General features: G+C 36.0%; 1 protein-coding gene across 1 annotated transcript in view; it reads right to left on the bottom strand.

The window, feature by feature from the left end:
- Nucleotides 1-839: 839 nt before the first annotated feature.
- LOC148944689 (transgelin-2-like) overlaps nucleotides 840-25029 on the bottom strand; it is a 64315-nt gene continuing 40125 nt past the window's right edge. The window contains exons 5-7 of the mRNA XM_089100762.1: nucleotides 22543-22575; nucleotides 8970-9156; nucleotides 840-980 (exon numbers count right to left, since the gene is read on the bottom strand). Coding sequence (XP_088956888.1) covers nucleotides 946-980; nucleotides 8970-9156; nucleotides 22543-22575 — 255 coding nt within the window. The 3' untranslated portion in view covers nucleotides 840-945. The remainder of the gene's footprint in view (nucleotides 981-8969; nucleotides 9157-22542; nucleotides 22576-25029) is intronic.

The raw sequence follows: 25029 nt of genomic DNA, 5'->3' as shown, positions 1-25029 counted from the left end.
AATAAAATGGGTTTGAACCCCCCCCCCCCGAAATTTTTCGTCCAACTCGTAAAAAAGTCCTACAAATGCATACAGACAAATTTTTGATGCGTTTATAAAGTTTGTATTGTATCCCCCCCCCCACAAAACAAAACATATAAGACAGGGCAGTAATGAAGATTCTGCAGGGTAAAATTGAGTTTTAAATAGGGAGCTAGAACTCCCCCCAACAAAAAAAAAAAGAATTTCCGTGAGGAAAACTGTAAAAGTAATTTCCGGTAGGTATGAGAGTAGCCATGTAAACGACATTAAAAACAAACATATACTTCCGAATATTCTCTTCCATTCAGTAATAATAATCAACATTATTTTGACCGTGTTAGTCATGACAGTCAAATTTACTTTTTGAGGAACTAGTAATTATGGCACTTGTCAATTATAGAAATGGAAGAATTAGAAAACTTGCAAAAAATAAAGATTGTTCTAAATTTTTTAGTCAAGCAAAAATTATTTTTAGAATTAATAAGCATAGTAATATTTAGGCCTTTTCGAAGTATTTTTTTTTCCTACCAAACATGTGGTAGACTGCAATAATGAAAATTTTTCATTCGAAATTTGAGTTCTGAGGAGAGTGCTAGAGTTCTTAAAAACAAAAAATCGAAGGGGGTTCCCACCTTCAGAAATCAGGTACCCCAGGTAGCATGGTCCAAGCGTGGAGGAAGTGTACCAAGAGTGGCAGAGACTGTGCCAAGCCTGGCGGTAAGCATGGCGGAACTTTGCGGTATAGATGGCGTTCTGAGAAGTACACGAGGTAGCGGAAAGTGAGCACCCCCTCGAAAATTCAGTAATTTCCGTTAGGATTTCAGAGTAGTCTTGTAAACGACACTACAAACAAATCAATCAAATAAACAAATAATTCAGCAGTAATTTTCTTCCACTCGGTTATGACATTCCACAGCTTATTCATCAGCTTTGAGCATTTTGACTAGCCTTTTGAAACTCTGAAAATAAACATAAAGTCGTTAATTTCAACTGTGGAAGAGAACTAAGATTTCAATATGAGGGGAAGGGAAACATAATTTTTTTCAAGAAATTGCAAAATCATCATATTAAAATTGGTAGATTTATGCCCAGGCAACATTATAGTCACACTTGTCGGTAAAATCGAAATTCCGCTCGACTACAGCGCCGATTACGTTTTCCGTTCGTAGTTTCTTGATTCGAATAATGCTCGTTTCCCGTTCGTAATTTCTTGATTCGAAAAATGCTCAACTTTTAAGCATAAAATTTGTAATTGAACACTAGAGTTGATCTAAGGAATTATTTTTGGAAATAAAAAAAGATAGAAGCTCGGAAGAGTACTTTTCTTACCTGCAATCTTGATCTGGCAACAGATAGAAATACATAGTTTTAGTAAGTAATAGTTCGGGGCAAATTAAATCTTGATACAAATTATTCAAATCAATTTCCTATCAGTCTAGTGGCTAGGACACGAAGTTGTGGTCATTTTAATCTAGATTCGAATCTTGGTTATTGCAATTTTTTAAATAAGGCGCTCATTTAATTTCAATTTTCCACTTCCAAGTACAAACCTAGTGTTAATATCAATGAAAAAGCTTGTCATTTTCGTAAATCTTGGCTTTTACATCCATAGGCCTGAGGACGGTGTGGCTCTGGCTTTAAGCAGAGCTACGTTATTTCAGGTCATTCAGTATACCCCCCTCCACACTGGTTTTTCATAAATGGTGTTCGCGGAAATACAGTTATTACGAGATTCTTAATAGCTTTATAAGGCCAAAAGGGGCATTTTTAGCCTGTGAGCCATGATTTGACGTATTTGATGAAGATTATGCATTAAAAAGCCAATCATAACAATTATAGAAAAAAAAAAATTAAACTTAAAACGTTTATGCGATCTTTTTTGAGGGCGAGAAGGGTCAGTCAGAAACAATTATATGGTTGATTCAACTGCTATGGCTAATAAATAGAAGATTTCCTTGTACCTAAGCGTTTTTGGCGTAATACCTTGAATTAGGTATGTTTTTTCTCTCAGACGTTCTCTCAAAAAAACCTATTGGATGACCCAGAAGTTAATAATTTTGTTTTGTATAAATATGTAATCTTTATTTTAACACTTAAGCATTTCTACTGATGGCGAATGCTGTATAGCTGATCGAAATAACTAGACTTTTGAACCTATTTTCACTATCTAAATAAATGGACTTATCCCCATTTGAACGTTAATTTGTTCGCCTAAGCGTTTAGGTTTTTTCTTACCAAATACTGTACTAGCCGTTGCTTATGGCATTGCTAGTCCATTTAAAGGGGGTGGGGGAAGGTTACTGGGAGTCTAAGAAAAAATGGTTAATTTTAACTAGACGAACTTAAAAGGGTCTGTAATTAATTATTTTTTATCTAGAAAGGAGTGGGGTTAATCGAATGCGAAATTTGAATTAAAGTATCTCACGCAGTAAAGTTATTCAATCTAAATGAAATGTCAACAGAAAAGCTACCTTTTTGACTCAAAAATTCAATTTTAGTTTCTTTTAAATATTAGAATAAACAAGGGGGAGAAGGTCCAGGGGGTCATTTTAGGGGCACGTCCCCCCAGAAGGTCGACAAGTGCACTAATTACTGGGTCTGATAGGGGAAGATGTCGATAAAGGTGCCAAATTTTATCGATGCCATCCCAAAGATTAATTCTGTATCTGTCCCTGGTGATGGACATGTCCTTCCTATGACGGCATATCCCCATCTGGGATGTATACCATCCACAAATAATTGCATGAAACACATGTATTATTATAAAAAAAAATATGTAATCAGAGGGAATAGGGGCTCTCGGTTTAAATCATCCCCCAGACGTATGAAAATTGTGCAAACGCATGTATTTTTTGGTTTTATTTTAGCTAACACAAAGTATCTTAACATAGTTGATCGTAACACATCCCGGAGATGAACTTAGAGATTTCTTTTTTAATTGGCTTCTCACTATCATTAGCTCAATCAGAGGGCTAATGATCTTAGCAACCTACGGAGGTAAACTTAGAGATTTTTTCTTAATCAGTTTCTCATTATCATTAGCCCACTCAGAGGGCTATTGTTCCTAACAGCCTACGGAGGTGAACTTAGAGATGTTTTTTCTTAATCAGCTTCTCTCTATGATCAGCCCACTCAGAGGGCTATTGATCTTAACAACCTACGGAGGTGAACTTAGATTTCTTTATTAAACAGCTTCTCACTATCATCACCTCACTCAGAGGGCTATTGATCCTAGCAACATACAGAGGTGAACTCTAAGATGTTTTTTCTTAATCAGCTTCTCACTATTATCAGTCCACTCAGAGGACTACTGATTCTAAAAGCCTACGGAGGTAAACTTAGAGATTTCTTTTTTAATCAGCTTCTCACTATCATCAGCCCACTCAGACGAAATTTCAAAACTAAGATTATGCCTTATGAATTAGACTTTCCTTAAATAGTGATATCGACTCCTTTCCACCCAGTAATAAAAAATCGCTGAATTTCTCTAAAGATGTTGCATGTAACGGAAGAGCAAAGATTATGATAGACCAAGGTGTAAATATATATACCAAACGATTTTAATAGTCAGTGTGAATGAACACTTGTAAGCCTAAATTAACCAGAACAGTTTCTAAGGATTACTTTCTGAATGAGCACTTAAAATATTTTGTATAATTTTTATTTTACTTTATATATTTTGTATAATACTTTATATATTTTTATTAAAAAAACCGTTTCCACTTATAAGTGGGAACGGATTTCGGACAATTTACGTACGGAGAAAATCCTTCCATGTTTTTGCCATTAAATAATATGAAAAAACGTAATTCCAAACTTTTTTCAAGTTAAGGGAGAGAGGTCGACTCAATACCCTTGAAGTAATAAGGGGTGAGTTCCATAAACCATTTTGACCCATTGTGCCGTGTCTAAAAGTACTCGGTGCAGTATTCAATATACTACTACTACTACTGCAAACAACTCAATGCAGCATCAAACCGTCTGAGGCCAACACAGCTACGCACGCTCCTCCTCCATCCAAATACAACCTTAGTTTTGGTCTCTAAACTAAAAACAGAATTAAATGGAAAATATAAACAACCCAAATGTAGGCAAAATAATCAAGAAAAAGTTAAAAAAAAATTGACTTGAGTACCTCTAGTGCTAGCACCCAGTTGCAGCAAATGTGACCCATATGGGTCACAGTTATGGAGTGACACGTTTGCGATGTCTCATGGGAAAAAACTTGGGCGTTTGGTTTCACCTTTGGTATTTACACTGGTATTAGACGAATCAAACAGTTCGTGGTAACCAAAGTATAATCACCTACGGAACAAGTACTGACAAAACCTATCCTCTCCACACAAAAAAGTGACCCTTTGTATACCTATGCGAACCTGGCAACTAAATTGTGTAGTTACATAATTCATCCCGGTCACTCGTCGCCTGAATCACGCTCTAGCATAATTATTGGCCGGAGCAAAGTACTTTGCCTCGGAGCGATTAAGTAGTACAACATTTTGCGTCTAGAGGCGCTGAGGTACGCGGGGTCATTTTTGGAGAATTTTGTCAGTACTTGTTCCGTAGGTGATCATACTTTGGTGGTAACGAACTGTAAGTAAGAAGCGACCCGGCTCAATAGTAACCGAAGCTCTAAAAAACGGAATTTTAATACCAATAGATACATCAAAAGAATCACATTTTAATGCTAATTTAAAATATATAAGTTTCATCAAGTTTAGTCTTACCCATCAAAAGTTACGAGAAAATTTGCCTGATTTTCGAAAAAAGGGCGGAAACACACCCTAAAAAATATGAAATCTTAATGAAAATCAAACCTTCAGATTCGGCGTATCAGAGAATCGTACTACAGAAGTTTCAAGCTCCTATATGCAAAAATGTGGAATTTTATATTTTTTGCCAGAAGAAAGATCACGGATGCGTGTTTATTTTTTTCCTAGGGGTGATCGTATCGACCCAGAGGTCCTAGAATATCGTGGGAGTGCTCATTCAAACGTAAATGAAAAGTTCTAGTGCTCTTTCTAAGTGACAAAAAAATGGAGGGCAACTAGGCCCCCTCCCACGCTCATTTTTTTCCGAAAGTCACCCGATCAAAATTTTGAGATAAGCATTTTGTTTAGAATGGTCGAAGATATAATAAATATGTCTTTTAGGATGACTGAATCCCCCAAAGTCCCCGGGGGGACGGCTGAAAGTTATGAACTTTACCCAATGTTTACATATAGTATTGGGTATTGGGAAGTATACAGATGTTATCAGGGGGATTTCTCAGGTAGTGGGGGGGGGGTCGGGGGTTATGTAGGAGGATCTTTCTATGGAGGAGGTTTTCATGGGGGAAGGGACATTGCTATGAAGGGGACGCCGGATTCCCCAGCATTATTTGAAAAAACAATCAGAAATTCAATAAAAAAAACAAGTTTTTCAATTGAAAGTAAGAAGCAACATCAAAATTTAAAACGAACAGAAATTATTACGTATATGATTGGGTTCACCCCCTAGGCAATACCTCGCTGTTTAAGCCAAATATTTTTTTAGTACTTTCATAAGAGCTATTTATTCTAATTAACGGCCTTTGTGATTAAGGGGTCATTTTTAAAGAATTGAAACAAAATTTCGAACTTTAGCGTAAAGAGCGATGTATTGACTAGGGGGTGAACCCCCTAATATAGGTATTAAAAATATGTGAATACAGAAGTTCGTCAATAAAATTAAACAACTTTCGAGAAAGCCATTTAAACCAAATAAAAATGAAATTAATATGCAATTTTTTTAAATTATTCATGTACGGTGAGCCAAAATCAAAACCTGCATTAATTCAAAAACGTTCAAAAATTAAATAGAAAAAACAAGTTTTTAACTGAAAGTAAGGAGCAACACTAAAACTTAAAACGAGCAGAAATTATTCCGTATATGAAAGGGGCTGTCCCCTCCTCAGCGCCTCGCTCTTTACGCTAAAGTTTTTTATTGTTTTAAAAAATAAAGTTGTGAGAAAGAGTCAAACTTTAGCGTAAAAAGCGAGGCGTTGAGGAGGGGACAGCCCCTTTCATATACGGAATAATTTCTGTTCGTTTTAGGTTTTAATGCTACCCCTTACTTTCAGTTTAAAAAAACTTGTTTTTTTATTTAATCCACAACTAAGTTTAACGTGCACGAAGGAACAATGAAACGGATAGGCTACACGGAAGGTTGCTTTATATAGATTTTAGTATTCATCAAAGTTTCGATTTTAATAACCTACTTCATTGACAGTTTTGAACAGATTTCTGCGGTTAAGGACCATCTATAAAGCGGCTAACTTGAGGATGTAAAGACGCATAATAACCCAATAAATCAAACGAGAAAATTCGATAAACCTGAGCCTGGTTCCTTTTGTAATATTAATTTTTATCCCTCGAAGCCTTAAATACTTCCAAAATTTCATATCATACCATCTTTTAGCTACAGATCGTTGATAACAAGCAGAAAAAAAAATACAGAAGTAGTTTCTGCTTTTGTATTTTTTGCCCACTGTATAAAGATAATTAGCAGTAAGTTCACCGCAGATGATTTCTGGGTCTTCATTCTCGGTGCGAACAAACAGCTCCTCCCACATACTGTTTCATTAGCACGTACAAACAGCTCGTCTCATTTGATCTGCCATCAGCGGTCCAATTACCCTGGAACACGTATTTTGGCAGAAACTTTCTCAAAATGCCTTTGAAACCAACTTGAGACTTCGAAACCTACTTTTAATTCCTAAAAACATGTAATAATAACATTGCACTACTAGTTACTGATTTTCATATATGTATTGGAATAAATTAATTTAAAATTAGTTTCTTTAAAATTTAGTGTTCCAACGTTGAAGCCAAGTTTCGCGTTCAAGAGAAATCTGAATCTGACTTGTCTACCCGTGAAAAGATCTAATGTCGCTTATTACGTTCTCCGGAGCACTCGCACCTTGGTCCGGGTTTTTATAATGGGTGAGATCACAGTTTATAGACAGTAAGCTTATCGCAGATAATTTCTGGTCTTCGGTCTCGGTGCGAACAAAAAGCTCCTCCCACTTGTTTCTGCCTTAGCGGATTAGTCTGTTATCGTCAATCACTGAGAAATGGTTACCAAGTGCATTATTCGTAATTGCGAAAGCAGAAAAAAACTTGGTGAGCCAGCCATGTGGTTTGCAAGCGTCCCATCTCATAGGTATGAATTAATTTATATACAAATTATGACTTAATCTATTATTTACGTGGACTCAACTGATCTGCCTATGTCGGATTTTATAAAAAAGGGGGCGGGGGGGGTTGATGAAATTTGTGAAAATAAGGAATTTTTTCTTCTTCTAATAACTGGTGGGGTAGGTGTGATGATTTCAGGGGCGGATCCAGGATTTTTTTAAGGGGGGGGGGGCGCAAAATAGGGTGATCCGACAAACTTACGTGAGGAGCAAGTTTAATTAATGCGAACTTGCGTGAATTAGGTAAATTACACTACTTTATACGACTTTACGCGGGTAACCCTCGGCCCCCCTCTGGATCCGCAACTGGTTAGTTTATCATTTTTTTTTTCACGTCGTGATATTTATTTTATCAGATTGTAGTTCCTATGATATTTGAAAAATCTAGTTACCTGTTTTGGCGGAGAGCCTAGATAAAAATAGTTTTGTTTTCAATCAATGTTTTCATATGAAATGGGCAGACCTTTCCTGAACTTTAAACAGTAAACACGTCTGTTTGAATTATCTGTTTGAATTTAGTTTGAATTATTGTAGGCTTCTATTTCTACTGATCTTAGGTTTAATATGGCCTTTACTATTCTTTAAAAAAAACTTTCTTTTTCGTAAAGTTTTCGTAGTATATATATATATATATATATATATATATATATATATATATATATATATATATATATATATATATATATATATATATATATATATATATATATATATATATATATATATATATATATATATATATATATATATATATATTTATATTTATATCGGCGCGTACAAACAACTCCTCTCATTTGATCTGCCATTAGCGGTCCAATTACCCTGGAACACGTATTTTGGCAGAAACTTTCTCAAAATGCCTTTGAAACCAACTTGAGACTTCGAAACCTATTTTTAATTCCTAAAAACATCTAATAATAACATTACACTACTAACTACCGATTTTCATGTATGTATTGGAATAAATTAATTTAAAATTAGTTTCTTGAAAATTAGTGTTCCAACGTTGAAGCCAAGTTTCGCGTCCAAGAGAAATCTGACTTGTCTACCCGCGAAAAGATCTGATAACGCCTATGTTTCTATCTGCAAAAACGTTCTCCGGAGCACTCGCACCCCTGTCCGGGTTTCTATAATGGGAGAGATAGAGAATGATCATGCTGCTAATTATATAAACTGTGGGTGAGATAGGGGACGATCATACTGTGTAATATTTATATGCTGTGTTTTTGCCACACAAAGATGACAAATAATGACTAATGACATTGTGTTATGTAGAGTCAATACAAGTTTGTTAAAAATCAAGAAATTATGCTCTTATAGTCTTACGAGGGGAAAATGATATTGATATATGTTAAATTCCTTTGTCTGGTTTTCGATGATTTGGTTTTTGATGTCTGGTTTTCAAAATGGATAGTAATAAAATTATTATGACAGGAAAGAATATGCTGATGCTTTTGGATGGAATACGAAGATTACAGCTTCGTTATATGACAAAAAGTAATTGGATCCAAATGAGGAAAATATTTTCTTTCAGATAAAGCATTTCATGCCAAAAATACGCTAGATCCATTAAAATACGCCAAGATTTACGCCTGGTGGGATGACTAAAAATTTTCCCGCCAGTCACCAACAAAAAACGCTAGTTTGGTGGGAAATAGCCAATATGGCAACAATGCACAAAGCAATAATTAAAGCCCAGCCTTTAATTATATCGACAGTTATGCTGACTCACCTTCAGGTAGTATCTGCCTGGTAGCTCCGTAGGGAGTCATTCCTCTTTGGGATGCTCCTTTGTTAGATCCATATTGTAATCCAATGACCTTTTGACTCTCAGCTAGGATATCAGGAGAAAACATTCTGGGATTCTCATTGGCCACCTTGACACCGATTGTTGGTCCCATGAAACCCTTCTTTTGTGACTGCAAAATTAGTTTAAAAACATCAAACTATAGATTCCCAGACAGGGTTTTCATTAAGGAAAAAGCAAGTTTGCCCCCATTCTGAAATTTTTTGGAGGTACTTGTATGATATACCTCCGACCTAATATTCTTCATCTAAGCAGAACTTGTTTCTTTGACGCTCAATCCTAATTAAATATACCCAAGTATGATAAAAATATAATACTTTGGAAACAAATTTTGGCTATATATTTGCACATTCGGTGGGGGGGGGGGATAAATTACAGCGGGTCTGAATGCCTAATGTGTTAGGTACAATTATTCTGCATATTATGTAGTAAGAATTGTTTTCTAACTTCACACTGTCCAAATACTTTACCCTCCCCCTAATGTGCAGACATATGGCCCAAATTATATATTTTCCGTCTACTCTGTCACTTCTCTTTGTCTTGTCTCACACTAAGTTGAAAGAAACTAACGAAAGAAACCGGTTTTACAATGCGCCAATGAATGAACAAGTTGAGTGGTCGGGGGTATATCATACAAGCACCTTTGGTTTATAAAAAATAAATGTACTTGTCTATTAAACGGAACACACTCAATAAGTGAAGTTAAGTTAATCCTAATGAGATATACCGAAACATGATGATAATATAGTATTTTAGAAAGAAAATTATTGAAACTACGACAAAGAATTGTGAAAAGCAGGCCGCACAGAACGTCTCATATTAAATACCTTTATTATTCTAAATAAATAGTTCTAATAAATTTATTGTTCTAAGAAATTATTCTGAGGAAAAGTTACTAGCCAAATAGATAGCTAAGAAAAGTGTTTATAGGGTAAGTTTGTTTCTAGCCAGTTGGAAAAAGAAAGTATTGCTGGGGAAAAGTTGCTAGTCAACTAGTTGGAAAATAAATTGTTTTCTGGGGCAATATTTGACCCCTAACCACCTTTATATATTAAATATTTAATAAAAACATACATACATCGTAGTTTTCTCACTAAAAATAAGCAAATCATAACCGATTCAGGAAGGGAAACCGTTTTTGTTAGATCTTACACGGCATAATTCTTGAGAGTGTTCTGTTTAACAGACAAGTACCAAAAGAAAAATGTATGGAACTACCTCCCAGAGCCCTCAAATGGAACTCAGTCTCGAGGGGATACCCGCTTTAAAATCGTGTACACCCGGTAGCGTAGACCACGAGTGGTGAAAGAGTAAAATGCATGGCAAAAAGAGTTTTGATTTATTGGAAGTGTGCCACACACGGTAGGACTGAGATGAAAACAAGATGGCAGAGAGTGAGTTTCCCTAGGAACTTGAAACTTTAAACTTTGATTCCTAGTTAACCTTTTGATCAGAAATCGCTGGAAATCTACAAATTGATGAATTGTTCGTTACTAAGAAGATAAGGGACTTACGCTCTTTCTTGGTCCTTTTTGACGCGACTTATAATTCAATCAGAATTAAAGATAAGCACATTTTGAACAGGCCAATCGATATATCTCTTAGAGCCATTTCGAACCACACGCTTAACCCATTTTCGGAAAAAGGGGACTAAAGCCCTATTTGCAAAAGGCCACAGATTTGAGCGATACTTCATAATCATTTATAACGGCCAAAAACGAATAATTAAAGATGAAAAATTGGTTTAATCAGCTCTCGAATAAGAAAGTTATGGCAACTGTGTAATTGATTTGATAGACCAATCTTTTTAGAGAAAACTTTCGGAGTAAAAAATTAGGTTCCACCGTGATTTGAATTCAGATAACATGGTTCAAGGTCCTGAATGCTAACTATTACACCATTGAACCTTGAAAGTATTTCAATAATTTCCTTATAGTAATTCAAGTAGCACAACCAAACAGCCTTCATGGTTGGAAACAAAGCGACGTTTAATCTTGAATGTCATTTCCGGCTATTTTTATTTGTTATAAAAATGAAAGGATTTCGCAAAACCCATTCTAAAAAGGACAAGATTGGGTAAAATCCTTGTTTAAGAGCTTTCTGCTATTTTTGAGTTGGAAAGTAGTTGATTTAGGTGAATGAAACTCTCAGGAGTACATCCAAAGATCTCCTGAGAGATATTAAAAAAAAAAAAAAAAACTTAAAAAGGTCTGCGTTGTTCAGGTACCGATCTCCTGATTGAAAATGGCTTTGGCCGGGAGTGCAATGCGTGGTTGGGGGTAAATCATCCGACGCTTTCCGTGTCCCCCCCCCAGATTTCTCCAGGTAACCATTTAGAGCTGGGTCGACACTGGGCCGTCACACCATTGACCCCCGTTCCAAACCATCTGGTTTTAAGCAGAACCTTCGGTACTTCCTTGTTAGCTAGTACACACTCAAGAATTGAAGTTAGGTTAATCATAACGAAATAAAACAAAACATGATGAAAATATAATACTTTAGTAACAAAATTATGATTAGCCTTGGTTAGCCTAACCTAACCAAAGTACCAACTAAATATTCAATTAAGATATATCTACAATTTAGTTTCCCACCGAGCCGAAGCTAATTGTCTGGTATAAGACCGTGAAAACTGGTTATTGTCTCAGGTTCGCGATACAAATTATCGAGTCTGTAATAGCTAACAAGCAAGTAGCGAACCTTCGACAAAGGGGAGGGGGGTTGTGGCGAGGCCGTAATCAGAGTGGGGATTAGGGGGTTCGACCCCCCTCACCCCCCCCCCCTAAAATCTTTGTCTGACGTAACAAAAATGGATAGAAACAAATTTTGTATGCGTTTTTTTAGTTTTTTTTTGTGTAAACCCCCGCCCCCCGATTTTTTAGTAAGACCCCCTCCGAAAAAAAATCCTGGGTACGGCCTTGGGCAGTGGCATCGATTCACGAAAATTAAATGGGGGCATAATGATGTATTTTTCAAAGCCTGAGGGGGAGCCTAAAGAACCTAGGGGGCACAAGCCCTCTACTAAACCTAGAAAGGAGAATTTCACAGCGGTCCAGGTTTCTAATAGGCCATGCAAATATACTAAAAGGAGTAAGGATATATGCAAGGTTGTGTAGTTAGTTTGTGCTTATTATGGGCCTATGAAAGTTATTTTACTCCAGAGCCTGGTTTGGCTCTAAGTAGCGCAAGCCGTAGTAGCCTACACACCTTGTCCTAGCCCCTTGGTTTGCATGACATGATACAGATACTAAGGCAGATCCAGATGAGTAGGGAGTGGAGCCCCTTTCCCCGGCTCGAGTGCTACTTAATTTGGCATTTGTTAGTCATCCCGACCACACTCAAGAAGTGAAGTTAGGTTAATCATAATGAAGTATACCAAAATATGAGGAAAATATAATACTTTTAGAAATAAAATTATGGAAACTACAGCAGAGAATTATGGAAAGCAACTCGCCTAGGACGCATTATTTTAGATACCTAACCTAGCAAACTTTATACACTAAATATCTAATTAAGCTATACCTGTATTGTAGTTTATCTCACTGAGACTAAGCTATATCCGAAAACTAATTATATCCGAATGCAGACAAAGAAACCGGTTTTACTCAGATCAAGAACTTGAGTGTGATCGGGATAACTAACAAGTACCTTTAATTTTGTATTGTCTTTAATTATATTTATACAAGCCTGCCGATCTCTACGAGGGTCCCTACCCCTCCCCCTGACTTGACAGAAGTTTTTTTTTGCAATTTCCAATTATGTTTGTTTGTATGAATCTGTTGAGAGAGAAAAAAAAGGAAAAGTATCATGAATTTTTATGCTGAACCTTCATAAAACACAATTTCTAAGAGTAAAATAGGTAATATTGGGGAAATAATCGAGTAATAAAAAATGGTACTTGTGCATTATAACTAAACAAGCACTATACACGAAAGAAGTCAAGTTTGGTTAATGCTAATGAAATAAAATAGAATGAATATATAATAGTTTAGATACAAATTTGGGCTATATACTTGCACATTAGGGGTGGGAGGTAAGCAAAGCATATATTAAATACGTAACCTAACCTAGGTACCTTCCCCCCTAAACCCCAAAAAACAATCGTTTGCATATTGTAAACTCAATGAGAAACCACGCTTTGCCATCAATTTATCAAGCAAATACCCGTTTGTCTGCTTTCGTGTCTGGTTTCCTTGTAGTGTATAGCGCTGGTTTAGTTATAATGCACAAATACCTAATAAATTTACAGCTAAAATGCACGTATAATAATTTTAGTAGGCATAAGTTTAACACGCCGAATAAAATAGCTTATATGGTATGGAAGCATAGTTATGCTTTTTATTAGAAAATTAATCCCCAAAGCATTGATGAAAAATTCACACTTTAGCGTTAAGAGCGGGAAGTTGAGGGATGGCAGCCCCCTCTTATACAGAGTAATGTCAGTAGGTCTTCAGTTTTAATATAAAAAATGTTGTGTATTTAATTTTTGTTCGTTTTAATATCATATTCAGGGAGCATTAGGGAGTTTTCCTCTAGAAGCAAAGTGTTTGTATTTTTCAATCTTTCTCATTGGAGAAACTGTTTTAACTTTCTATCTCAAGTTTTGTTTTGCCACAATTTGACAACGTATCTCTGCCACTGTTCTACGACCAACGACTCAACTAGAGCAGCCTTCTTGATCTTAGTTTTAGGGAGAGATTGGGAGGAGGATGGCATTATTATAATCATGCAGAACTAGATCTGTCTGGAATGTTAAAACCAAATTTTACAATATGCTCACTCCCTAAGTTTATCAACTAGCCTATATATAGCCTATAAGGCTATATATTTGCACATAAGGGGTGGGAGGTGGGGGTAAAGCATTACATACATTAAATACGTAACCTAACCTAACCTAGGTACCCCCCCCCTAAAATCCAAAAAAACACAGTTTAATATCTTATACACAATGCATACCACGCTATCATTGCCAAGTCTACAGCGGTTATCATGTCAAAAATGGGTTTTATCATTGCCTTCTCTATAGTGATTAAGCCAAAAGGCCCGGATAATGCAAAAGTACCAACTTGCATAATTAGTTTGTTGACACAAATTAATCCTACAATTATTCCCAAATAAAACTAATGTGCGATTGAAATTCCAGCAAGATAAAATATTTATAGCTTTCTACAGCTATTCACTGACAAACATTCGTATTTGAAACAAGTCTGTGCCATTTTCCATACTCTCGGTCCTACCCTCACTCCTAATCTATAGTGTTGAATCGTGGCCCGTCAAAGCAGTTCTTGGTTGTGCTCTAGGTTTTTCCCCACCTTTGCCTGCGTTTGATTTTACGCTTCCAGGCGTCAGATCAGACTTCGAACAACGATATCCGCCGACGTTTCAACATCGACGAAATCTCAGGTGTCATCAAGCTCCGCTGGCTTGGACACATTTTGCGTCATCCCGACGAGCGTCACATTAAACAGATACTTCTCATTGAACCCTCATCAACATGGCGTAGAAGAAAAGGAGGGCAATTTAAAAATTGGTGGTTATTCATTAGGCAAGATCTGGGGACTGCTGGAGATCTCCATATAATCGGTCACAAATGGGGCAAGCATTTGTGCCATTATGTCGCTACTACGTAGCTTTTGAAAAGGCCATTCAAGTGCATTCATGTCGCTACCATCAGCTTTGACAAGGCCATTTTTAGCATTTTATTGCTAGGACCTTATTCCTAAGGCCAATCCAACCTCTAATTTTAGCCTATGGTGTTAATGAGTTAATTACTTTTTGAGTTGTAAATCGGACTTCTTACAGAATAAAAATCAATCACAACCGACAACACAGTATCTGAAAATCCCAGTGCGCCATGATGGAGTACACTTAATTTGTAGGAACTAATTTGCCTTGCTAATTTCATAGTCACCCAAATTTGGAAGCTCATAAGAAGAAATCCATGGTCATTATTTAATAAAAGTACTGATCTAACCATTAGCTACAATTGCAGCTTATCATTAAAGATAAGAAGGGTGTTAATCCGCGAGAGCGAAATTTAACAATGGTAGATGGTAATACGCTTATCCAAGGCCGTACCCAGGGGGAGGGGGTTAGGTGGGTTTGACACCCCCCCCCCAAAAAAAAAAATTTGTCTGACTTATAAACAAACTTTTTATGCGTTTTTTGAGGTTTTTGTATACCCCCCCCCCCTCCCCTTTGAAAAAATCCTGGGTACGGCTTTGAGCTTGCCTTAGCTATGGATGCCAGGTCTCGATTTTGTTTAAACGATAATTTCGACGGGACCTGTACCTGTCATCATCAGATTCTGAAAAAACAAAGCGAATATTTCGAGAGGACAAACGCCTCTCTTCTTCAGCGCGAAACGAAACGATGTATCAATAAAACCTAAAAAATTAAAAGAATTAAAACCGACTACCTAACAACAATAAAAGCGAGTCATTCGCCAATATCCGCGATTTGCACAAAATCCAAAAAAAAACATGAACTGCCATCGACGGATACTAGCGAACAACTCGCTAGTAACGTTGTTCGCTAGTATCCGTCGATGGCAGGTCATGTTTTTTTTGGATTTTGTGCAAATCGCGGATATTGGTGAATGACTCGCTTTTATTTTTGTTAGGTAGTCGGTTTTAATTCTTTTAATTTTTTAGCTTTTATTGATACATCGTTTCGTTTCGCGCTGAAGAAGAGAGGCGTTTGTCCTCTCGAAATATTAGCTTTTTTTTTTCAGTTTCTTCATTTGACCTATAAAAACCCCATTTTTGCTCGTTTTTCTTTCTTTATGTGATGTCAGGCCAATGTGGTTTAAGAAATTATCTTCATCAGGTTCAAATTCAAATCTTTTTTTTTCTGGCAAGAGATTTGAATTTGAACCTGATGAAGACAGGTCCTGTCGAAATTATCGTTTAAACAAAATCAAGACCTGACATCCAAGCTTACGTAAGCTTATTACCATCTACCTTTATTACGTTAAAAGTGAGGCTGGACTCAGAGAATACATAAGTGCAATTTGATACTTTTAAGAATTTAACACCAGTTAAAGACTACCCAGTGTGGGGTCCCCCCCCCAAGATCTTTTTGAAGGACTTCAGTTCATAGTTTAAAGAATACAATATCCTAAAAGTGGAGCTTATTCGAGTTTTTTACCCTGTTTGTAAAGTTTTTTTCTGATACCCCCCCCCCACAGAGAATTTAATCTTGTGCAACAATGGTAATCAATGACGCAAACTCTAGAAGCGTTGAATCGGGGTTTGTTTTGCTCATCGCTGATGACAAATGTAACCTGTGACACGATCAGTAAAAAAAAAAAAAAAAACTATAATAGAACGGCATTCATTAAAATTCTGAGAAAATTCCAAGTTGCATTATGAAAAAAGTTGTGGTTAAAAATCTTTATTATCTATTTATTTTATTTTATACTTAATTATATTCAGAATGTCCAATTTAGCTTTATGATGCTGAGTATTAAAAATAGTAATTGATACGGAAATTGTTGACGATCATTCACAACCCTTGGGAGGGTGGGGGGGGTAATCGTTTTAACATTAAACGGCATTTTATTTTGTTTGTAGGATCATGAGCTCAAAATTTCATGTATTTGAAAATTCTCCAAGAACCTTCCTCACAAATCTTTTTAAAAATCATATTATGCAGTACAAATTTCCAGACCTACAATTTAATTGTTCATTCTTCGATCCCAAACCAGGTAGGTAAAAACGGGGGGGAAGATCTAGGCATAAAGCCCAAGAAGTTTCTTGTCATAACTGTCATAATATCATAATTGTCTTTCCACAAAATTATACAATTTGCTGTTTTTGCCCATTTCAACGGGCTCTCAGCCCCTAGATGAACTCTTGTGCACAAGTGACTGTTCATAGAACAGGTTGCCCTCCATAGAACAGCTTTTAATCCTCTAATATTTTGGCATTTTATAAAAAATACTACCTAAATGCAGAGTTTAAAAACATACACCAAATTTAACAGATAAATTAGTGAAAGAAAAATAAAAGTATGAGACTATGAACTTGGAAAGTCAGGTTGCACATTTTCTCTGTCGATCCATCACGACGTTGCACAGAATCAACCAAATGATCGTACACACGTCACAGTGCATCTTTTATTTTCTCTGGCGCGAATTTGTGCCTCCCACTGATTCTTCGTCTATGCATCGAGTGCAGAAGAAGTAGACTAAAAGTAAGTGCCCACAGAAAAGATAGTTTTCTCTCCTATCACTTCTCGCTTTACTGCTACTACCACTAACGACTTAGTATAACATCAAGCAACCTGAAGCCAACACAAAGGCGCGCTCCCCTCCTCCATTTCAGTCTCTACAAAACTTTTCTCTTTAATCTTCCAATCCACTTTCGTTTCAATCATTCATTCAGAGCTTTACCCGCTCCACATGACACCTTTTCTTCTAAACGGGTTTCTAAATTTTCGGTACTATGGGCTAGGATTTTTTCGGTACTTTCCCATTATATGGGCATTTACAACGAAACCAGTCACGAAAAACCCGTTTTTGACGGGTTAATTCAAGAGACGGCTTCAGAGTAATGCAATCCATAGCGTAGTTTTAATTGCGTATACGATATTTAAACTGTTGTTTTTTGGGGTTTACGGGGAGGAAAAGTACCTAGGTTAGGTTACGTATTTAATATATGCAATGCTTTACCCCTCACCCCCCCCCCCCCTAATATGCAAACGTATACCCCAAATTTCTTTATAAACCATTATATATCCATCCTATTTAATTTTAATTCATTAGCATTGAGCAGACTTGACTTTCTAGAGAGGCCCATATAATGGGAAAGTACCGTTTGTTTTTTACTAGACTCCCTTTAAAGGGGCAACTATGATAGGACTTTTCTCGTGTTTTTACTTGTTCTTTTCTTTTTTCAATTATACGATGTTCTCTTAATAGTCTCTTATGATAGATATAGTTTCAAAAGTAACGCTTTCAAGTGAAGTCACGGCAATATTATTCATTCATGTCTTATTTATTCATTTCTGCGGAGGTTAAGTGACGCGACAAACCTACATTTTTACTTGAGACTCTGAAGACGACCTGCTTTTCATTTGGCATTATACGGATGACAAAAAACACAGGTTCAGGCCCCCTTGTCATCCTTCATACACAAAACGTGACCTAGCCATCTTGGCCCTGCTTTCATTATAGCCCTAGATACAGTGCGCTTCTATCCTCTCTTGTGTCCGGGCCAAAATCTTGATTAGTGACCCCTTTCTCCCAAAAATTTCCAGGTAAAATTTAAAAAAAAATTTCATTCATTAACATATATCAAGAAAAATTTTCATTTATTTAAATCTGACTTTTCTTACTTTAAATGGGAAAAGATATAGGAAAAATGAAAATTTCAGATTCAATTTGCTCGTACTTCCTGCCAACTGCACCATCTACTTTATTTTAATAAAAATCAAATTTCAAAAATTGCAATATGATTATAAATGTTCGATTATTTATTTGAAATTTTGCACCCCTAAAATTTCTTCGCCCGAGGTAACTCTGTTCCCCCTAAAACCACCTCTACCTATATAGTGAGAACGAACCGCATGTTTCAAGCAACTTATTATTTTTCACTTTGATTTACAATAACTCACAATTAATTTAAAAGCCGTGTTTTTCCATTTGTACTTTAGGAAATTCAGTGAATCTGTGAGCTAAGTGCGTAGCCCCTTGGCGTCATGTTCTAAAGGTCATGGGTGTAGAATAACAAGCTCCCAGTGCCATCGACCATACAATTAAAGCCTTCAATTTACACACGGTTTATTAATAAAAGATCTAAAGCCGAATAAGATTTATTATTATCGTCAAACCACGGACGACCGTGCTCCTTCGCTTAGTTCTAACTTCTAAGCAAAACCTTCATATCTACAAATGACACTAAACAATAGGAAGAACCTCCCCCGATAGACGTTTCATAGCAGCAACTTAAGGAAAATCACGGTACAACAACCATAAACTTTGCCTTTTTTTCTTTTTTAAGAAAAAGAGTTCATTAAATCTATTAAGGAAAGGATTTATTAAATCCTTAGGTACTAGTGCATGATATGGTCAATTCTATATACTATGCAAGGAAACCAGTCACGCAATGACAGACGAAACCCGCCTGAGACCCGTTATTTTCAAAGAGACCGCTATTCAGAAATGGAATGCAGAGTAGTTTTCAATGCGTTGACGATATTTAAACTGTTGTTTTTTGGGGTTTAGGGGGGGGAGGTACCTAGGTTAGGTTACGAATTTAATATATGCTACGCTTTACCACCCACCCACCGCCTAATATGCAAATATATAGCCCAAATTTGTTTCTAAACTATTTTATTTTCGTTCTATTTTATTTCATTAGCGTTAACCAAACTTCACTTTTTAGAAGTGACCATCTAATGCACCAGCACCAATCCTTATTTAACCACCACCTATTGTCCCATGGTGAAACCAAGCTAATAAAGTAGATCGTATGAACTATACCATCAACTCGAGCTGATAAGACCACTAACAAAATTCTTGAGATATTTATGTGCCTTACAGAACAAAGATAAGCTAGTACATCTTGGCGTCAGTCCTAATTCAGATGTAAATACTGAAATAAATCTTCGTACACAGACCATTTTGGATCTTGAGATTTACATAGGATCTCAATTCGGGTCTAAAAAATAAATTTAGGATAAGAGTAAAAGAATAACTCCACTGTTAAGATCAGGGGCGTCAAACATGGGCGTACAGAGGGGGGAAGGGGGGCTGCTGCCCCCACCCTAGAAATTCAAATTTACACTAGATGTGGCTGAAAAAGCACATGGTTGAAAAAGCAGTTGAAAAAAGGCAGATGGCTAAAAAAGCAGTTGATAAAAGGTAGATGGTTGAAAAAGTTAGAAATAAACAGCAGAAATGACAGAAAAAGTCAAACAAGAAGCAATTACCTATAATTACCTATAAGCACCTATAATGTCTTGGAAAGATTTGGCTCTAATCCAAGATGATTAATGCTGAGATTTCGTAGGTATGATAGAACTTGCTGGCAATGCATGGTTTTTTGAACTGAAAATATAACTTCAGCCCCCCTGCCCTTAATCACAGAATCGACCCCCCCCCCTAGACAAGAAGCTACGTACGCTTATGGCGTCAAACTAAGTTCCTAGAGGGAGAGTCTTTCTTTCAAAATACATCAATTATGATACATGATCAAAATGTTAAAAGCGAGTTATTCGCCAATATCCGCGATTTGCACAAAATCCAAAAAAATATGAACTGCCATCGACGGATACTAGCAAACAACTGACAAAGAAAAGGAAACAATTCATTCACTCAAAAACAAAACGAACCAGCAATTAAATAAGTTGGAGAACTATGTCATTTGATTTCGGATTTTAATTAATGCATTTCTTGCAGAATTTAATTAAAATCCGAAATCAAATGACATAATTCTCCAACTTATTTAATTGCTGGTTCGTTTTGTTTTTGAGTGAATGAATTGTTTCCTTTTCTTTGTCAGTTGTTCGCTCCGTCGATGGCAGTTCATATTTTTTTTTGATTTTGTGCAAATTGCGGATATTGGAGAATAACTCGCTTTTATGGTTGTTAGGTATTTGGTTTTAATTCTTTTAATTTTTGGCTTTCATTGAATTTTATTCATCTTTTAAGTTTTTGGTTCTTTTCACATTGACTTTCCGCGTTTGTTTTTTGTTGTTTTTTTTTTCTTCGGCACTTCCCTTGGTTACATTATTTCGCTTCGCGCTGAAGAAGAGAGGCGTTGGTTCTCTTGAAAAATTCGCTTTGTTTTTTCAGTATTTTCATTTGGCCTAGAAAACCCCCATTTTTGCTCGTTTTTCTTTCTTTATGTGATGTCAGGCCAATGTGGTTTAAGAAATTATCTTTATTTTAAATATATTTTTGTTTTAATAATTAACTAATAATGTATTAATTATTTTCATTTAATAGCTGCGCCCTTTCATTTATTTTATTAAAAAATACAAATTCGAAAATTAAAAAATGATTATAACCGTTAGATCATTTATTTGAAATTTTTCGCCCCTAAAATTTCTGCACTCAGAGCAAGTGCATCCCCTGCCCCTCCCCTAAAACCAGCTCTACTCTCCTAGCAGTAAGAACCACTCAAAGATCACCATTATTGCTCTTAAAAAAGGAGTTTCAACTATAGAGATAGAAAAAGGAATAGAGGCTAGATCGCCGTTTGTTGTTTTGCATATCGTGGCCTCCATTCCTTTTGCTATCTCTGTGGATTAAATAATTTAATATGGCAAAAAAGAAGATAATTGCAAAGATTATTTGTATATTATTTTTATCGGTGGCGTTCAAGAAAAAAATCCGAGAAAAAAAAATACGCTAAGTAAAAGAAAATTACGCTACAATCTAAGAACTATTTACAGCAATATTTTCTTTCAATCAGTAAGGACACATTACCTTTCCAACTTGGCATATTCAGGGGGAGGGGATGGACCCCGAGCCCCCAAGATTTTTTCTGGCGCCCTCATTCCTTGTTTTCTCTCCGTTTTTTACTCTTTTTTTAAATAAATTTGTCGATTTGGTCAATTATTGGCGTCCTTATCACATCCCCCAGGTTTTTCTTATTGGTGCCCTTGTCACATTCACCCCCCCCGGGTTTTGCTCTAGATCCACCTCTGCCTTTCCTTCTATCCACAGCAGCCCAGAGGTCTCCTGTTTATAAATCAATTCAATTATGGAATTTAATCTCACCGGATGTCCCGTTATTTCTGTCTGCAAAGGCAGTTATTCGTCATGTATTTCCAGTTTAGTAATTTGTCTCTCCTTCGTTTTTTTTCCCTGTTTTTCTCTTTTCCTAGTGTTTCTCCTTTTGTGTTTTTCCCTTATATATCGTTATTATTATTATTATTTTTTTTTTTTTTATTTATTTTTTTTTTTTTACTGTATGGTATTGTTTATTCTCTTTAATCTTTATTTCATATATATTGTTTGATTTAGAGTAACATTTATGGTTGTTTTAGTACTTTATTATTGTGTTGTAAGGCCCACAACAAGCCAAGCTTCTTGGGCTAAATAATTTTTCTTTACGTTTGTAATACAGTTTAGTATTAATAAAATGATTGATGATTGATGATTGATATAACCAATAACCGTCCTGATCAAAATAAGAAAAAACTCAATAGAAAACAATAAAAAATAAAAAACATCCAAAACCCTATCAATACAAATTGAATTCAAAACAGAAACTAAACAGCCAAAGCAGAATCACAACGACGCTAAAGCTCTCTAAATTTCGACATGAAATTAAATTTGATACTTATTGAAGAATTTTGGGTTGCGTTTTTTATGTGTTTTTGTATATTTAAAGAATTTCGTTGAGGGCATCTAAAATCTATATAGCCAAAATATTCGTACATACTGATTAATTTCCACTGATCTGGAAAAGCCCTCATTTATTGGAAGTATATTAAACTTTTATTTTCATTTTTAAAAATCCGTGAGGAGAGAATCAAAACTCACCATTCCTCCTAGGGCGTATATGCAGTCAACAACCTATAAAAGAAAGGAATTTAGTGGACTGAAAAAAAATATATTGGTAATTTACAATTTTTTCTGAAAACGAGCCATAGTAACTTGTACCATAAAACTGAAAACCCATCGCATTACCAAGCTGTCCCGGGTCCAATAAGTTACTTACGCTCTTTCACCCCTCAATCTGCATGGATTCCCAAAAACTGTAATTTTTGGCGGCCTATCATCCTTCACCAGTAAAATGCGGCCAAGCATCATTCTCTTTGTTTGCCCTAAATGGATGGCCGAAAAGCCAAACTTTTGGTAGCTTGTCATCCTTCAACAGTAAAATGCAGCCTAAAATCATTTTTTTCGCTTGCCCTAAATGGATTGACGAAAAGCCCAATTTTTGGTAGCCTGCCATCCTTCAACAGTAAAATGCGGCATAACATCATTCTTTTCGCTTTCCCTAAATGGATTGACGAAAAGCTCAATTTTTGGTAGTTTGTCATCCTTCAACAGTAAAATGCGGCCGAACATCATTCTTTTCCCTTGCCCTAAACGGATTGACGAAAAGCCCAATTTTTGGTAGCCTGTCATACTTCAACGGTAAAATGCGGCCTAACATCATTCTTTTCGTTTGCCCCAAATCGATTGCCAAGAAGCCCAATTTTTAGCAGACTATCATCCTTCACCAGTAAAATGTGGTTCACCCTTTTTTCATAATAGTCCAAGAAAGTAGAATTGAACCACATTCCTCGAACAGCTTATCGTTTCCTACACCGTTATGGAACGAATACTAAATTTTCCGAAGGGTCGCCCTCTTTCAGAAATCATAATACCAGGTGGCGCGTGCCAAGCGTAGTAACTGTGCCAAGCGTCTTTGGGAGTGTGTCAAACGTTTTGGGGAGTGTGCTAAGCATGACGGAGCCTTGTCAAGTATGGCAGAACTGTGCGGCACATGTGTACCATTGAAGAATTGTTTGTGGTAATAGAAAGGATTTGCTCGTGGCGATAGAGATTTCTCCTATAGCGCCACTTGGAGATCAGATTCCTTTGGGAGCATTTACCTTGGAGACTGGCGAACTAGTTACCTATTATCGGACTAGACTCAGACATACAAGAGAAACGAACACTTATAAAAAGACAATAGATTTATTAAACTTACATGTTTAGTTGTACAGCAATGGGTCACTTCAAAGACAATAAATGGTGACCGAGATTATTTGCGGTACGAACTCTTTTAGATCCAACTTAACATTAAAATTAAAAAACACATTTACCCCACTCCCAAACGCAGTTCTTTCGTCCTGCGCTCTAGGGACTGCCTGCCATTGGCTCACGGGCCCCAAGGACGCGAACCCTCGTCCAATACTACGTCTTAAATATTTTTGATGATTTAGGCGTTCACACGGTTCTTATCGTTTAAACGTCCTTAAAAATATTGTGCGTAGCACTTTTCTTATTGCTCACTGTCTTAGCGAAATCCAAAGACTGCAGTTTATTGTCTTCGCTGATTAAGGACTTTTTCCTGTTTGAAACTAGATTTAGCTTTATTATAGGAGTCCGAATTAAAGAATGAACTTTATTTTGGTATTTCAGGTATATCGTGTTTTACTCCTGGTACATCTCACCCGTCCCATTAAATAATGACGCCCAGTCATTGGTTACTGCCCATCAGGAGTTTTAATGTTTTTCGATTATTTTTACTATTTTATTCTACATCAATATCTAAAATTCATCTACCGGACTAATATTATTTTTGGTTCTCTGTAAGCTAATATAATAAGTATTTTTTTTTTTCTTTTTCTATATCTAAAAATTATTAATTTTAATTTTCAAATAAGGTTGGGAATACTATAATTTTACGTTTGTTGTCTTTTTTTTTTTGCTGTCTTTATTAATTACTAAATAAAATAAAAAAAAAGTTAAATTAATAACATAATATTATTAAAACAAATTATACTTGTGGTACATAAAAAAATGATTTATAACATACAATATTTGGTTCAACATATTCACTAATGACATTAAAACACTTTCACTATTGAGATTTTTGAATTGTCAACTCTATTAGGAAGTAACACATGTAGCTTCACATCTATTCATCACCTTTCGTGTCCTTAGTGTACTACACCCTTCTGTTGTAAATTATTGTCCTTCACTCCCTTTGTCCTGGCAAAAATTACGAAGCGATTCCGTTATGGTTTCTTCATGGAACAGTTCGAGTCTAGTAGTCTTTACACGGTATGTTTTCCCTAATAGTCAACCGAGAAATGACCGTTAAATATCGTTCAAATGGTCAACTGGGAAATGATTCTTCCCACTACAGGTGTTGGTGTTCTTCTTCTCAGCATATCATTTTTAGAATTTTTGAGGCACATCGAGAATGTATTCCCTCTTAAAATTGTTCATTTGTGCTATTTGAAACGGGTTGTCGTCGTATTATAATGACTCTCTTAATATATTGTCTTTAAATTAAACTTCGAACATCTT

Source organism: Artemia sp. Qi Xiang Cuo, chromosome 14, assembly GCF_049724085.1.
Source record: "Artemia sp. Qi Xiang Cuo chromosome 14, ASM4972408v1, whole genome shotgun sequence".
In the NCBI taxonomy this organism is placed as follows: Eukaryota; Metazoa; Arthropoda; class Branchiopoda; order Anostraca; family Artemiidae; genus Artemia; species Artemia sp. Qi Xiang Cuo.
Note: the sequence above shows the minus strand (reverse complement) of the source record. Positions and strands in the feature narration are given on the sequence as shown.